Source organism: Diabrotica virgifera, chromosome 6 (assembly GCF_917563875.1).
Source record: "Diabrotica virgifera virgifera chromosome 6, PGI_DIABVI_V3a".
Lineage (NCBI taxonomy): Eukaryota > Metazoa > Arthropoda > Insecta > Coleoptera > Chrysomelidae > Diabrotica > Diabrotica virgifera.
Window position 1 is genome coordinate 198,733,860 of NC_065448.1, and position 17,819 is coordinate 198,751,678.

A 17,819-nucleotide genomic window follows, 5' to 3' on the forward strand; every position below is an offset into this window, starting at 1 on the left:
ATTGTAATAAATCAATGTATACATAAAAGTATATATTCAGGTTAGCAAAATAAATATGCATTTAGTTGACATCACATTATGTACAAAATATTGTTAATATAATTTTTATACGTAAGTTAATTATTATAATCAACTATTCTAAATGGGAAATAAGCCACAATTTAACTAAAAAAATGATTTTATTAACGTTTCGACGTCCAAATCGGATGTCGTTGTCAAAATACAAAAATTAGTCAGATTAAATAACTTATTAGAAGAAATTTTTTACTAAGCCACAAAATTTTTGTTTAATTTATTAATATTTTGTATTTTGAAAACGACATCCGATTTGGCCGTCAAAATGCTAATAAAATCATTTTGTTAGTTAAATTGTGGTTTATTTCCCATTTAGAATGGTTGATTACAAAAATGCCACAAGGAAATAGCTTCAGAACAAGTTAATTATTAATGTGAAAGTTTTAGGTCTTCCTTTTATTTTAATTTTGGACGGTACTACTATTTTACTTACAACTAAAAAAATACCTATATTTTAATTTATAGTCCCTTATCTTTTTCATACTGTTTTAAAATGTTGTTAAACTCATTAAAATATCTAAATAATTGTCCACACTCCATAGTTAATTTAAAAACAAACACTAAACAAATAAAAAATAAGAAATCTCTTTACTAATCAATATTAAAGTGTAAACACAATTCAACAAATTCTAACACTCTGACTCTCTGGTACTCGCGGTATCTTACTTACCACATCATACACGCGGCTAAGTTGGGTGTATGCAAAAAACCAGTAACAGTGCACGCTAAATAGTGACGTCACTGACTTGATGACGTTTCGCGTGTACCTAACTTTTTTATTTGCGTACACGTTAGCGTGTACCTAGACACAGCGTTTCTTGCAAGGAAAACTAAAGCAAAAGGTATTATAATATAGCTGGGTTTAATTGAAATTTGCTTGTTTTGAGGAATTAGATAGAATAGTATTAAATTAGAAATATAATAATTAGGCAATCCAAACCACGTGATTTTTAATGACAGGACGTATGGCAGGCAATTCAGCGTTGCCAGAGTTGTTAAAATTGTACCAATTTGATACAATTAACAACCAAACTTTTGATACTAAAGTCTCCTAAAGTAAAAACCTAAAATTTTGTGACATAAGAAATTTGCTTCAAATAATATTAAACGACGTTTTTTTAAGTTTTTGTACAAAATGTGTTGGTTTAGTACTTTGTGTCACTATTCCAGTCATTCCGGTGCATTTACAAAAATTTCTCTGGCAACACTGCACACAAGCGATTTTATTGGATACTTTATTTAAATTAAAATTTCAAATTTAAGATACAATGTGGTATTACTAAGTACCTAAAATAATAAAATATATATTACCCCGATGATTTTACCTAAAATCTATTTTAGGGATGCTCAATATTATTTTTTCTTCTTCTTCTTCTTCCTTTATTGGGTTATATCCCTCGGGATAATTCGCCCAGCTTACACCAGGGAAATACTCTTGTCTTGCTCTGGGCAGTCGAATATTTCCAAATATATATGTTAAAGCCTCAATTTTTTTTTAAATATATATTAGCAGGAACATCTTCGTATAGGGCCAGACAGTCCCTACAGGAAAGGCAATATTATACCATAAGGGTTAAGACTTTTATCATTTGGAGGTCCAATATCTTTTTATATCTTTATCTTCTTAATTTTTTTAATTCAAATTTGGGAATTGATTAATTTATAAATTAAGTTTGGCTAAGTTAAGGAATTTAAGGATCAGGTTAATCCTACGTGGATTAAGGTTGGACATAAGTAGGCAAATTTCAATGGGAGTAGGGATATTTGTCTTGGCTAATTCTTTATATAGGTCAAAATTGGGTGACATATTTATAGGGCACTCAAAAATCAGATGATTTAAGGACCCAACTCGGCCACAGTCACAATATGGGTCATCTTTTACTCCTATCCTGAATAGGTGAACTGGAGTAGCACAATGACCTGTCCTCATTCTAATAATGGTGGTTATATGTCTTCTGTCTTGGTATGCAAAATTGTGGTACCAGGGGAGTTTATCTATCTGACCTACAATTTTAGAGTAAAATGAATTATTTCGATTTTTCCCCTGCCATTCTTGCTTCCACCGATTCCAGATGGAATGCTTGATGTCTGGTAGAAAGTTGGAATAGTGAAGAGTGATACCAGCAGCTACATTTAAGGTTCTACCTATATTAGCTAGTTTATCAGCCACCATGTTCCCTTTAATATTCGAGTGTCCTGGAATCCATGCCAGACTAATATTAACGTTATTTTCTTTCGCTTCAATGATGCCTCTCTTGGTCATGAACGATGAATGTTCTGTTTCCATAGAATAGGTTGATCTGCCTATTTTCTGTAAGGCACTTTTAGAGTCCGAGCAGATGATTGCTTGTTTAATCCCATTTTTCAAAATAATTTGGAGGGCATGATTAATTGCGACAATCTCAGCCGTACATATTTGGGTATACTTAGGTAGTTTACTGGTATAAGAATAGTTGATCTCTCGGCTAAAGACACCAAAGCCTGCTGATCCTTCATCATCAACCGAGCCGTCCGTGAAGAATTTGGTGTGACTAGGTTTATTTAGAATTATTTTTTGGAGTTGAACTGAGGCAAGTTCATCTGAACGATTAGATTGGATATTTATGATTGGAATTGTTGATAATTGATGGTCTAGCTCAAAGTTATGGCATGGGTATAAGTCACTTAAATATAAGTTGGGATAAGTACTTTTAAATTTGTTTTTTAAAAGCACTAGAAATGGAATACTTCTGTTTTTCCAATGATTTTGGTTCATTTGAATTGCCAAGTCTAACAGGTCGAGAGCGGAAATAATTGGGTTGCCAATTAACATTAAATTTTTTAATATAAATTTAGAGCTAAGCCATTCCCATCTAGATTTAAGCGAGATCTGACCACTTTCACTTAAGAGAGCATGAATAGGGGTAGATTTCATGCATCCAGTTATAATTCGGATACTTTTGTATTTTAGTTTCTCCAATCTTTTAATTAAGGAAGTTGGACAATCGAAAATTACCTGGCAGCCATAGTCCAGATGGCTCTGAATCAGACCATTGTGTACAATTTGTAAGGTTTTTGGATCACTTCCCCAATAAGTCCCACAAAGAGCTCTCATCACATTCAGGCCACGATTTACTTTTAGTTCTATTGAGTTTACATATGAATTCCACTTTAAGTTTTTTTGAATATTTACCCCCAGGTATTTGACTGAATCCACCCAACCAATATTCTGGTTACAAAATATTACGTTAGGGGGAGAGATTTTCGTGTTTCCTTTTGTAAATAATATTGCAGAAGATTTGTTCTTAGACAGATTTAAATTGTGGTCTAGCAACCATGATTCCATCTGAATCAATAATTTATTTACATTAATTACCAATTCATTAATATCACTCCCTCTAATCAGAAGAACCAAATCGTCTGCATACTGAATTAGTTTGCATGAAGAGGGGATTAAATTATACAGGGAAAGACAATATAGGTTGAAGAGGATAGGGCTTAATGGGGAACCTTGGGGTAGTCCCAGACTTGATTTTCTTGGGCCATGGGTTTGTCCCAGTTTGTCTTTGACAAATAGCTCTCTATCATTTAGAAGGCAGAAAATCAAATTAGCCAGTTGGGTTGGAATGTTATACTTTAATAATTTGGAATACAAGAGTGATATATTGACATTATCATAAGCAGAAGAGATATCTAGAAATATGCCAACAGTGTATTGATTTTGAGCGAAGCCTATTTGAATTGTTGAGGTGAGGTATGTAAGGCATTCCGTACAACCTCTACCCCTTCTAAATCCTAGTTGTAGTGGATTAAAAATCTTATTATGTTCCACAATCCACTCTATTCTATTCTTTATAAGAGTTTCGAGCATTTTGCCTACACATGAAGAAAGAGCTATTGGTCTAAAGTTTAACGGATTATTACAATCTTTATCTTTTTTGATTATAGGTAAAATTACTGATTGTTTCCACTGAACAGGAACTATACCCGTTCTAAGACTTTCATTGAAAAGTTGAATTAATAACAAAGATCCAACAACGGGAAGATTTTTTAACATTGAGTAGGAAATCTGATCCAAACCAGGAGCCGAGTCAGATTTAATTGAGAGGGAGTTCTGATACTCGTCGAGAGCAAATGGCGGTTCTAGGGCTTGAGGAGATCTAACCAATACTTTATTGACAGCGGAAAGGGGGGTTAAGCAACATAGAATTTCGTGGGATATAGGAGTAGAGGGCAATTGTGTATATATTGAAGGTTTCGAAGCCGATACCTTATTAATTTTCTCCCACACAACTTTTAGAGGAGTGTTTCTATTTAATTTACTGCAAAATAGTCTGAAACTCTTTTTACGTTTTGATTTTAGGAATTTTCTTGATTTGGCTATATTCTTTTTAGCCTCGATATAGTTTTCCATTGAGGGGATATTTTTAAATTTTTTTAAGGCAGACACTCTCGCAGAGACGACTTCAGCACATGAGTCATCCCACCATGGAATGTGGTATTTGGAATTATTAGGAGGGTGAAGCCAAGGTATTGTTTCATCAGCTACCGATGATATGGAGTTAGTAAAAAATTCGTAATCTTCCCTGGGAGAAGCTAAGAAAATGCTGTTTAAATTGTTATGATAAGTAGACCAATCAGCTTTCTTTAGATTTCTTCTTTTACATGAATGCGGGGGAGATTGAGGACATACACCTATCTGACATATTATGGGGAAGTGGTCACTAGTTCCAGTATCTGAAATAGTGGACCACTTGCCCACACTGGCTGCCACATCGACTGATGCCATTGTTAGATCTACTACCGACTTACTGCCTCCTGGGGCCACCAGTCTAGTTGGGGACCCATCATTGAGAAATACTAGCTCAAGTTCCTCCAAAGAATCAAAAATAATCCTACCATTGTGACTGTCTCTAGAACTACCCCATGCCTTATGATTACAATTTAGATCACCCATGATTAAAAATGGCTTATTAAGTAATTTAACAAGGGAAAACCAGTTGAATTTGGAGATAGAGTTGTCTTGTGGACAGTATATATTAAGAATATTCAAATTAAAGTTAGGGAGAAATGGATAGCGCTTATCTAAAAGGTACCAACAGCCATTTTGCAGTTTTGAGTAAAATAAGATTAAAAACTTAACAGCTTTAAAAATCGACATTTCATTATTTTTTAATTTTCTCAATTTTTTTAGGAGAAAGATTGAGTTTAGATATTTGTCTTATATAAAAAAATATAATAAAATAGTTTTTCTCTTTGTTGTAGTATGAAATGGCGCTTGGTTCTTTTTTGATAAAATCTAAATAATGTATGTGATTCTGTTTAAATGCTACTTTTAGGATTTGGATCTTTTTATATAAAACTACTGTTTACTTGGATCGTTTTATTAAATAACAGAACATTAATAAGTAGTTGTTCGTACCATTCAATTATAACCTTTTTTAATAACATATCAACATTCATTAAGCGTTTCCACATCAAAGTCAATAGTCTCGCCAAATCCTTCTACGTCATCTTCAAAATTCGCACCTCTTAAATCTCTATAAAAATGTTTTACATCATTTGGTACAAACGACATCAACGTTTTAAGATCAGCAATTTTTTTTTGTGATAATTCCTTCCCGTCTGGATAGAGTTTAAAAAGTTTGGATGCAAAAAAACTGTTATTATTATCGGAAGGTCTACCTTTGGTAATCTTTTTTATATTTATTTCTTTAAATTCTTCGCTCTCTTTGTGAGAATATTTCATAAAAATGGACTGAGGATGGTCTTTATCTAACATTATTACTCTAGCTTTAAGCCAACTGATTTTTTCGTTGTTAATATTTGTTTTTCTGTTAGTTATAGATTTTTCAATTTGTGAAGTGCCAAAGAAGTCGTCCTTCGTCATTTCACATGCAACGAACTTCTTTTTCTTAGAGCAATTCTCTAAGACTTGTTTAAATTCATTAAGCGTATACAAGCGTATTTGGTATTTTAGCGATCTTTCAACTTCCCCAAAATCTGTGTCATTTGGAAGGAAGCTATGGCCGGGAATCAAATATTTAAAGTAAATAGTTTTTAAAGAACGGTGAGTTTCTAGGACAGCTTTCAACATTAACACAATTTTTATGTTTCTATTTTGCCCACCGCACGAGTCGGACCATAAAATTAGTTGTTCTTTTCCTTCAGCCAAATAATTATCAACAAATTTTTTTAAGCAGGATCCTACTTCCTGAGCTCCACGACCAGCCATACTTTCTGTCCATATAAAGCAGTATGGTGTGTTGGTTGATCCTACATGTACTCCTTCATGGTAAAGTGAAAGTTGCCGTTTATAATACACCAAATTAGTTGGTAGTTTCGGTAAACCCAAAACCTTTTCCATATCGTATGTTACAACTTCAAGTTTACGATTACTTTTTGCTTGCTCCAAATCTCGTTTCATCGTTTCGCGTGCATCTTTTGAGTTTAGTAGATGATTTTCATGCTCAGATTTATATTGTTCTTCTAAAAGATCCTTATTTTTAATTTTAATATTAAAAGAGTCGCATATGTTGCATGTATCTTTTACAGGGGGTTTGCGCCGTAGGTTAAAATTTTCGTAAAAAATTGTCTTGTATATGGAGAATCCGATCTTATCATTAGTTTCTTCTTCATTATATAAGTTATACATTTTGTTAAGTGTCAAATCTGTGGCCAAAAATCTTGCATCTGTTTCATTCCTACAGTAATGTGAAATATATGTAGGAAATTTAGCTATTTGGCTTATAACTTTATTTTTGATTTCTTGTGATATCTTCTTATGCCCACCAATTTTAAAACCCCTTTCGTCCTTAACATTTCCGGCCTTGATTTTGTTTAACGCAGTGTTTACTCTTTTTGGAGAAATTCTCAACGTCTGTATGTACATATCTCTGCATACCCTTACATTATTTATTTCATATATCCTGGTGTTTTGTCTTCTGTTGCTTTCTATGTTTCTCTTTCTTTTTATGCCTTGTACTTTTATTGTAGCAGCAATAAAGGCTGTTTGGGCATTATAGGATTCAAGACCCCAGAATTGTTGAAACCATTTTTCTCTTATGGAGGATAAAACGTGTTCATTACATTTTAATGTACATTTACACTGAAAGTCGATATATTGTTTTGGTTCCTTCAATATTCCTTTAACGGTGTAGTGTTTTTTGTTGCCGTCTTTTAATTTTTTTCTAGATTTAAAAGTCTGCCCGGGATATTTTGCAACTCTTCCTTTCTTTGGCCGACTTGTTTGACGAGTGTGGTGTTGTGGTTCGTCTTCTTGTTCGTCTTCTTGTTTGTCTTCTTGTTCGTCTTCTTGTTCGTCTTCTTGTTTGTCTTCTTGTTCGTCTTCTTGTTCTTGGTCTGTAGAGTCAGACTCATCAGCTATGGCTTCTTTCGGGTCAAATTCACTACCCGAGTCTTCAAAATCGGTAAAATGGAGCTCATTATCTTCGTCTGGCATACAATCAATGGAGGCGGTAAAACAAGGAACCTAAAATATTATTGAATTTTCAACACCGTTACAAGCATTTCACTAAATTATTTAAAAGAATATGTAATTTAATACAGATTTAACATACCTCAGTTTTCGAACTGTCTGTTTCACCAGGCACTTGTTGCAAATCTAATAATTGGATTTCGATATTATTTGTTTTAGCACAGTTTGCTTCCAAACAGTTGTTTATCTAAAATAATAAACACATCAGTTTCTGAATAATCTAATAACAAGATACATAATAATATAAATTATTAATAATTATGAAATTACTATTTTTTGTTATTATAAAAAATTAAATATAACATACCGAAGTTGTCATTGAAATAATTTCGGTGGATGGCTGTGGCAAATCAACAGTGGGGTTATTTTTTCTGACACCGTCCATACAGTTGTTTGGCTAAAATAATAACAAACGTTATTTTTTCTGGAATATCCAATTGACGAAATGAACAGAAATGTAATAATATTAACAGTAAGAGGTAATATGAATTTCTACTAACTATTATAAAATCAACAAGTAATATTTAATATCCATTAATATAATAATTTATACCGGAACTGTACATCAACATCGGAAACTATATTATTTCTAAACAGATCCAAGCGACAAAATCAATAAAATTTACAGAGATCCATGCGTCAATTATAAAAAAATCATTGTCATGTTTTGCTACGGATTAAAAAGAATATGCCTAAATTACGTTATCATGTCTAAAAGTAATGTTTTACATCGCTATGAACAAGTAATAGAGGATTACAAGTCCTATTTAAGTATTTTACCTCTCTGTGAAATGTTCTAACCTTAAAACCGAGTAAATATTTTATACATACATACCTGTTTAGTCTCTATGTCATTATCCAATCCACAATCTGGTTGGATTAAGGCCATATTCAAAATCAAAGCACTTCTTCCGCTCATTTTATATATTTTAGCACCACTGAAACAGGATTATCAGAAGCAGTTTACGAAAACACGTTAATCAAAAGAAAACCAAATGATTGAAATGAAGAATGTCAAAAGAAATCCAAGCGACAAGATAAATCTTTTGTCGCTTGGATCCGTTTAGAGATAAACAGATTCCTGTAATTCATAACACGCAACTTGGTAACCTTTGCCAAAAGAGGTCTCTGACGTTCAGTTGGTGTTTGAGACTTTTTAGATAAACAAAGTTTAATATTATCAGGTAGTTGACATATTTAGGTCAGAAATGGCAATTTGGCGCTTGGTCCCTTTTAGATAAGCGCTATCCAAATGTGAGTTGGAATTGGACATCATGATTGAAGCCTGGATTGGCAATTTGAATTTCCCTATAATCAATATTATTTTTGATAAGAGTAATTAATCCGCCATAGCCATCCTCTCGATCTTTTCTGATTATTTGATACCCTCTACATCTTATAACATGTTGGTTTGAGAGCCAAGATTCGCTAATAAGGATTATATCTGGGTTAAGGTTTTTTATAAGGATTTTTAGATTGTCAGAATTAGTGTTATACGAACGTATATTCCACTGAATAATAGTTATCGGAGTGTTAGGATTCATTATAAAGAGTATGTTTGCTAGACCAAGGAGTCAAAAGATCTCGAATCCTCAGGCTCGAGATCCTCTATTCCCCTCCGACCCTGGTTTACATTTGTATTGAAAGGTGATACACTTTTGTTTATGCTAGTCTTTAGATCTGCCATATTGTAAGGAATGGAGTATGATTTTGAGTTTATTAAGTCCCCAATGAAGGTCATGACGAGCTCCCTGTGAGATTGGTTCAGCATAGACATGGCCTGATTGAAATCCAAATGAAGTTGGGATAAAGATTGTGAGTTAGTGATTTGAGAATCAGAGTGAGCAGGATTGAATTTTGAAGTCGAAGGCTCATTTATTCTTCTACCTGATGGATTAATAAGTAGTCTTTGGTGGGAGATTTTATCATAACCTGTATTTTCTTGTATTGAAGGTCTTCTTCTTTTTGGTGGAGATTGAGTGACTTGACTAAAAGGTTTTGAATATTGAGCTGAGGCTGCAGACCTCCTCTCCTGTGGTAAGATGCCATTAGAATTATTCTGATCGCTATGTAAGGGGGGGAAATCGTTTATGTTTAAAGATGAAATATTATGGATCCTAGGAACCTGCTGACTTGCCTCATAGAAAGATAGATTAGAAAAGGACATTAGATCCTTAATATCTTTTTGTCTGACTCTCTCTCTACAATTACGACTATTTGATTCATGGTCAGAAGATTTGCAGAAAATGCAATATTTTGTACACGTATTAGATGAAGAATCCTCATGAGAAGTTCCGCATCTAGCACATTTCTTTTTTCCTCTACATTGGTTCGTAGAATGGCCATAAAGTAAGCAATTTCCACATTGAAGAACAGGGCTGATGAATGGTGAGACCCTCATTGGTAGTTGATATATGGAAATTTCTTTAGGAATAGTTTTTCCTGAAAAAGTTATGCTAATAGTTCCCGTGGAGACAAATTCAACCTTTGAATCCACTTGTACTCTCCGGTTCATTCGCTTTACACTTAATATCTTACATAAAGCCAAGTTGGTTTCTGATGCCTCCTTTATTTCTTCCTCTGTGAATCTTTTATTAACTCCCCTTACTATACCCCTACAAGAAATCTGATGAAATGGAATGAACACGTCATACCCTAGGGCTTCCCAATCTTTCCTCACAACGAAATCGTTGGCTGCTTTTCTAGTGGCAAATAATACCCCTATCCTGTTTTTACCTTTTCTACTGATTTTCGTGATGTCTTTAATTTTTAAAACAGAAATAGATTTAGCTATACTTAACACGTGGTAATCTCCAATATTTTTATCCTGACCCTGGACAAATACTTCATAAGGACCTATGTCGGTCTCCGAAAATAGTATTTGTTTTTTTCCTTTAAGACTTTTCTGAATAATTGGAGGTTGAGATTGACATTCATGTTGGTTGATTTTATTAGGAGGGTCAGGTGGTGGAGGAGGATCGGGAGGAACTTCTTCCTCCATCTTATGCGGCAGATTGACGAATTTAAAATCTACGCCAGTCGATGCAAATTAGAAATTAACAGGGAAATATAGATAGTTTTGGCCCTTACCCTTTGGATGAGTCGTCCGTTCACCTCGAACGATAATCACAGATTTGTCTTTTTTAAGTTTTCTTCCAAAAAATCAAATGTCAAACACAACAAAATTCACAACAGATATTCACTGCGAAAAGAAGCCGAGGCTGTTCATCCCAGCGGACCTCGACTTCTTATCAACGATAAATAAAAAATTAACAAGAATTAACAACTGTTTTCACACTAAATTAGGTTTGATGAGGTTTTTTAGCAAAAATTAAAAACTGTCAACTGTGACGTTTTCAAAATTTTTTCGTCAATATTATTTTTTATTAAACTTATAAAACATAAAATTTGTTAATAACCTAGCTTTCTTCAATCTTCCAAATTACTTAGTTAAAACTTTTTAACTACTTATTAAAGTTTATTGACGTAAGCAATATTTGTTACTATGTCACAGAAGTATTTAGCAATACTTACATGGACATAAAATACGAAAATTACTTTAAAATACTAAAATAACACTATACTATCATATGCCTTCAATGTATTGCATGCCAATCGCCAGACATATTGGAATAGTTTGACAGATCGTTGGATTCCCTAATTGAGAATGTCCACAACATGAATCATCAACTCAATGAAAGATGTAAGGTAATAATCTGGGAAAATTAGTAAAAAACAAGAAAAATTAATTACCAGCTATTTTATTGCTGGACATGCTGAAATCAAATCTTAAGATTTCCTATATTAGTAATATAGCTGTGCAAAGTCCACAGAAAGTGTGCTATTTTGTTTATAAACAAATTAGCGCTCCGAAATCTTTTTTTATTATTGCTCTATAACTCCGAAAATTTTAACTTTAAACCAAAACACTCACATAAAAATTGACAGTAATTCTGCACATTGATAATTTATTCCAATTTCCTTCGACGGAAATTTTCCTCGGAAATTCGGGTTTTCCAAACAAAATCTTTAATTTTCAACTAAAATTTGAGGGAAGTAATTATTTATCAATAATTAAATTATTTGGTGACAGTGACATAAATCTTTTTTGTTATAAGTGTCTTGAATATATGAAAATTTGTATGTACAAAGAGGACCGGAATTAAAAGGTATCTAATGGTTCAAAGATTAAAATCCTGTTGTTTATAACTCTGTCGCAAATGCCGGTCAAATTTGACCGGTTATACCTGGAATCACTCCTCGCAATTCAATTTGTTTTTCTTCGAAAAGGACACAGAAGCCGTGCCCTTTTTAACAGCGTTAACTTAATTTAATTAAATCTAATATTTTCTGAGGGGTTCTATTTGTTTATAAGCCAAAAAATTGTTTCTTTATAACATTCCTGAGACCGCTCAAATGGTCCAATTTCAATCCTGTAAGGTACGTTGAATAGGTATAGTGCTTTTTTATACGAAAATCATAGTTATTCTGGTGTATCATAATCTTTCTGGTTATTATTTCGACCGAAATTTTTTAATTAACATTTTAATTATTGCTAAACTATTGGTTAGATTGTCGCCGGTCTCCTGATATACAGAGAGGGGCTAAATTATGGAATAAATTCATTTTCTCTAAAATGGACGATTTTAGAGAAAAATCCCGAAACAGGTCGATTTTTATTTTTAAATTAAATTTCTTGGCATATATTTCAAACTAGTGACGTCATCCATCCGAGCGTGATGACGTAATCGATTATTTTTTTAAATAGGAATAGGGGTTCGTGTTGTAGCTCATTTACAAAGGCGTTCAATTCTCTATTCAGTATTATAAACATTAATATCATTATTTATACAGGGAGGTCAAAAAAATTTTTGAATTAAATTAATTGACGCAAGAAGAAGAATGCATGTAATTTATGTAACTCAAAATACATTCTATTGCTGTCAGAAAATAGAAAAAAATGTTTATTTTGCAAATAAACATTGCTTTTAGCTTAAATTAAATGTTCAAACTGCCAATAGGTAGGAGGGAGGCTGTTTGTGATTTAATTTAAGCGAAAAGAAATGCTTATTTGTGAAATAAACCTTTTCTTCTATTTTCTGACATCAGTACAATGTATTTTGAGTTAAATAAATTACATACATTCTTCTTTTTGCGCCAATTAATTTAATTCAAAAATTTTTTTTGGCAACCCTGTATAAATACCTAATGATAATAATGTTTATATTACTGAATAGAGAATTGAACGCCCTTTCAAATGACCTACCACACGACCCCTATTCCCATTAACAAAATTATCGATTACGTCATCACGCTCAGATGGATGACGTCACTAGTAAGAAATATATGCCAAAAAATTGTAATTTAAAAATAAAAATCGACCTCTTTCGGGATTTTGCTCCAAAATCGTCCGTTTTAAAGAAATGAATTTATTCCATAATTTAGCCCCTCTGTATAATCTACTATAATAAATCTTTCATGTCATCAATTATTTAATTATTGATAAATAATTAGGTACTTCCCTAAAATTTTAATTGAAAATTGCAGATTTTTTGGGAAAACTCGGATTTTCTGAGTAAAATTTTTGTTGAAGGAAATCGGAAAAAAAATAACTTTGTGCAGAACTAAATTACGGTGAATTTTTATTTGAGTGTTTTTGGCTCAAAGGAAAAATTTTAGGAGTTACAGACCACTAATTGAAAAATAAAGAAGATTTAGAAGTGCTAATTTGTTTATAAATAAAATAACACACTTTCTGCGGACTTGTCATACCCCATATTACTAATAAAGTAACGCATAAATTCGTTATTTCGTAAACTGGTTACTTTAAGGAAAATTCCCGAAACACGTCGATTTTTATTTTTAAATTACGGTTTTTTGGCATATATATCATACTAGTGAAGTCATCCATCTGGGCGTGATGACGTAATCGATGATTTTTTTAAATGAGAATAGGGGTCATATGATAGCTCATTTAAAAGGGTATTCAATTCTCTATCCAAGAATATAAACATTAACATAATTATTTATACAGTGTGTTCAAAAAACATTTTTTAATTAAAATAAGTGAGACAAAAAGAAGAATATAATGTAATTATTTAATTCAAAATACATTTTACTACTGTCAGTAAACAGAAAAAAATTTTATTTGACAAATAAACATTGATTTTCGCTTAAAAGAAATGTTCAAACTGCCAAGCGACAGGTGGGTGGCAGCTTTAACATTGAATTTAAGCAAAAAACAATATTTATTTCTCAAATAAACATTTTTTTCCTGTTTTCTGACAACAGTAAAACGTATTTTGAATTAAATAAATTACGTACATTCTTCTTTTTGTTTCAATTATTTTAATTAAAAAAATGTTTTTTGAACACCTTGTATAAATAATTAGGTAAATGTTTATATTAGTGAATAGAGAATTGAATACCCTTTCAAATGAGCTATCACATGACCATTCTCATTTAAAAAAATCATCGATTACGTCATCGCGCCCAGATGGATGACGTCACTAGTATGATATATATGCCAAAAAATCTGAATCTAAAAATAAAAATCGACCCGTTTCAGGATTTTTCATTAATGTCGCTGGTTTACGAAATAATGAATTTATGCGTTACTTTATGGACGCACTGTATATGCAATCTTAATATTCGATTTTAGCAATAAAATAGCTGGTAAATAATTTTTCCCAAAAATGGCATTTTTTCGATAATTTTCCCAGACTATCAACAAGTTCCAATAAACGGGAGCGCCAACCCAAATTCTGAGCAGTCTCAACATGATAAGGTTAATATCCCCAGTTGTAACTAATATCGAAATGAATAAGAATCGCTGTCATGGCTGTCATGGCGGTGTCGAAATGAAATTGCGACTGTCGAAATGAATTAGAATCAGGGCCAAGGTTTCGTCTAAACTGTCCTGTCCTTTCAATAGGGCTTTTCATCGACTGTCATTTGTTTCGAGCTTCTGTCATGTGTCACATAATATTAATATATCTACGCCATACGTCTTTGGTTTGTATCATTGGTATCACAGATCACCTACCTCCTAAGAGAGTTAAGTGATCTGTGATTGGTATATATCAGTCATAGATAAATAATATAGTATTACCAGATAGATAGGCAACTCACTGTAAAAATTTGGTTCCTTACGCCATTTGCGAGCGATGTGTTAACTAATCACCATTTGGCGGGAAATTCAAATGGACAAGCATTAATTTTATCCGTTTAGCGCCTCTTGCGGGCAATTTCGTTACTAATTAAAATATCTTTATATTTTACAAGAAATAATCTCACCTATATTATTAAAATAAAATACCAAAACTTACTAAGCTTGTTAAAGTATTTTATTTAAATAATAAATATCTAAGTAATACTCATAAATTATTCGGAATTCTCAAGTTGCAAAATATGTTATTTTTGCTGTCAAATTTAGTAAGGAAAAGGGATATAAAAAAGTTAGACAATTTTTTTCTAAATATATGTACGTGTATTTATTCGTTGTTTCAGATAAAACAGTTATAAACTAATTACTATTTACCATTTACCTATGCATTTTCTAACTTTTTTATGATTTGTACACAACAATAATAAATCATGTTTATTTTTTTTATTAACACAACACCAAAGTTCTTTCGCAACTAAAACAAAACTACACACTACACTTTATAAACGAAGGATAAGGAACCAACTGAAATTGAAATTACTAAGAATAAATCGTTACAGATAATACAATAAAAACTGTAAACTAATAGAAAATTATTTGTACTTGCACTGTTGCACTAACTCTAGCTGTCATTACTTTTGAAGAATTGACAATCGAGTTAAGCCTCGTTTGATTATTTTATTTGTGACATTCAGGTATGGTGTTTTAACATAAATGATTGGTTAAAGTCTTCGTGAGCGAGAAAGGCTGTCGTTTCTCTTTATTTAGCTGAGCGGTGTGGAAGTGGTGGGGGAAATTCCCCAATTTTTCCATATGAGATTCCGGGGCATGTATATCAGTCCCTGCGTCCGTCCCACCAAAGTTAGTTATTCTGTGACCAAACAACAAAATAACAAAAACATCAAAATTAAAAATAATACTAAACCACAGTATATAGGTTTATACAACAATCAGTATAGTCACTTGCCGTGAAGTACGTTATGAAAAAATGTTCCATTTTTCCCACTGCGCATCGAGACCTTGCAGCCGGACGCAAGCGCATAACAGCGTGTGTTATACTGCTCAACATTATTTTTGATACACTGCTCGAAAATAAATAGGACAAATTTGAAATAGATTTTTCGAAATAAGGAATACTTTTCTACAATTAACGTTTACGAAGCTCTTGACAATTTATCGATAGTTTCATACATAATTATTACTGTTGTTCTGAAGACTAAGTGTATCAGCTTTAATGGATTCATTGAGATAATAAGTGCGTTCGCGGGTGCCTGTCGGCGACAAATTAGCAGCAAAACGCATGCGCACTTTAAAATTTTATAAATAATATCGTTAATAGATAAATATACAAGGTATATTTACCTATTATAATTTAATAATTAGTTATTAATATTAATTAAAAGTAAATATACCTTGTTTATTTATCTATTAACGATATTATTTATATTAAATGAGGTTAGAAATTGTCGGCGACAATTTGTCAACTGTACCCGCGAACGCACCTTATGTACCTACGATTTTCAACTAAATAATTTTTTCTATATAAACAAAATTTTAGTCTAACAATGGGCTCTACTTTATCTTCATTGGTCTTCTTCTTCTAATGCCTACTCCACTAATGAAGGTTGGCTATAACCACTGCAAATTAGTTTCATTATTAGCGAATATATTTATGGATTTCTAAAGAAATATTGTTTTCACTCAGTTTTGAAAAAAATGTGAAAGCGTTGAATTATATACGTCCGTCTGTCCGTAAACACAACTCCTCAGTCATTAAACCAGATAGAATGACAAATGAGGTGTCGGATGAAAGCTTATATAATCCAAGGATGGTACTAAAGGTGAGATATTTGGCAAAGGACTTCCAGTTTTAAAAATGCAATCGGAAATACGGTTTTAAATTCTCCGGGATAGTACAAGCGATATATTATTCGACGCGCCGTAGCAAGAGGAGTCTTCCTTCTTGTAGGTAGGCTTTAAAGACTGTTTCTTCTTCAATATTAGCCTCCTAAATTGTTTAAATTATCGCACCATCTTTTTCTTAGTCTGCAAATACCTCTTCATCCATTTGGTGACTTATCTCGTGCTATTCGTACTATCTTATCCTCTGCCATTCTACTAATGTGTTCGTTCCACTCCAGTTTCCGTTTTGTCACTCATCCATTTAGGTATGTCTTCTACATTGCATGATCTTCTTATGTTTTCGCATCTCTCTCTATCCAATAGACTTTTCCCTGATATTCGTCTAAGTATTTTCATCTCGGTTGTTTCTAGTAGTCGTCTCGTTTTAGATGTTTCAGGTCTTGTTTCTGCCGTGTATGTCAATATAGGTCGAAATGCTGCTTTATAGATTCTTGCTTTTGTGTCTTGTCTTAGGTGTTCGTTCTTCCAGATTGGAAGAGATTAAGAGATCCCAGCGCTTTACTTGCTTTTAAGCTTTCTTGTAGTACTTCCTCTTCAACATCTCCGTAACTGGGTATATCTATTCCCAGATATCTAAACCTTGCTTCCTGCTTTAATATTTTCCCATCAATTTCGATTTTACCTCGTAGTGGGTATTTAGATGTCATACATGTGTTTTTTCTGCTGATATTATCATATATTGATATTGTATTTCTTGGCTGTTGTATTGAAGATGTGTGTTAATCTGGAGATTGTCTTCTGTCTTGGCGATTAATGCGGCGTCGTTTGCATAACCTAATATTTGGAGTTTTTTGTTCCCCATTCTGTAACCATGATCTTTAAATACTGCTTCTATTATTTCGTCCATTATTAGATACATTAAAGAGCAGTGGGCTTAACGGGTTCCCTTGTCTGACTCGGCTTTGTACTGGTATAAACTGTGTTAGTTTTCCATTTATCTTTGCCTGTATTCGATTATGGAAATAATGTTTTCGATGGTTCGTATAATATTGATTGGCATGTATCTTCTATACAGTAAGTGTAAGACGTCTTCGACTTGGATGCGATCGAAAGCCTTTGTCAGGTAAAACATAGATATGCTGGTTTATTGTACTCGATGGCCTTTTCTGTGATTTGTCTTAGTACGGAAATAAATAGTACAATACTGGCGTCTACGCTACAAACGCATTCAATATGCTA

General features: G+C 32.7%; 1 protein-coding gene across 1 annotated transcript; it reads right to left on the reverse strand.

Annotated features, from left to right (window-relative positions):
• Positions 1–5,137: 5,137 nt before the first annotated feature.
• Positions 5,138–8,026, reverse strand: LOC126887115 (uncharacterized). The gene is made up of 3 exons (XM_050654464.1): positions 7,860–8,026; positions 7,635–7,739; positions 5,138–7,546 (listed from the first exon to the last, which is right to left on the reverse strand). Exons 1-3 carry the CDS (start codon positions 7,935–7,937, stop codon positions 5,507–5,509), a joined length of 2,223 nt encoding a protein of 740 aa, XP_050510421.1. The 5' UTR covers positions 7,938–8,026; the 3' UTR covers positions 5,138–5,506.
• Between the last annotated feature and the right edge of the window lie 9,793 nt (positions 8,027–17,819).

What these genes read in the sequence shown, in the direction of transcription:
- LOC126887115 (XM_050654464.1), bottom strand. Translation starts at nt 7,937, where the DNA reads ATGGACGGTGTCAGAAAAAATAACCCCACTGTTGATTTGCCACAGCCA. An exon ending in TTATTTCAATGACAACTTCG is followed by an intron (nt 7,740 to 7,859) that starts GTATGTTATATT and finishes TTATTATTTTAG; the next exon opens with ATAAACAACTGTTTGGAAGC. An exon ending in CAGACAGTTCGAAAACTGAG is followed by an intron (nt 7,547 to 7,634) that starts GTATGTTAAATC and finishes ATAATATTTTAG; the next exon opens with GTTCCTTGTTTTACCGCCTC.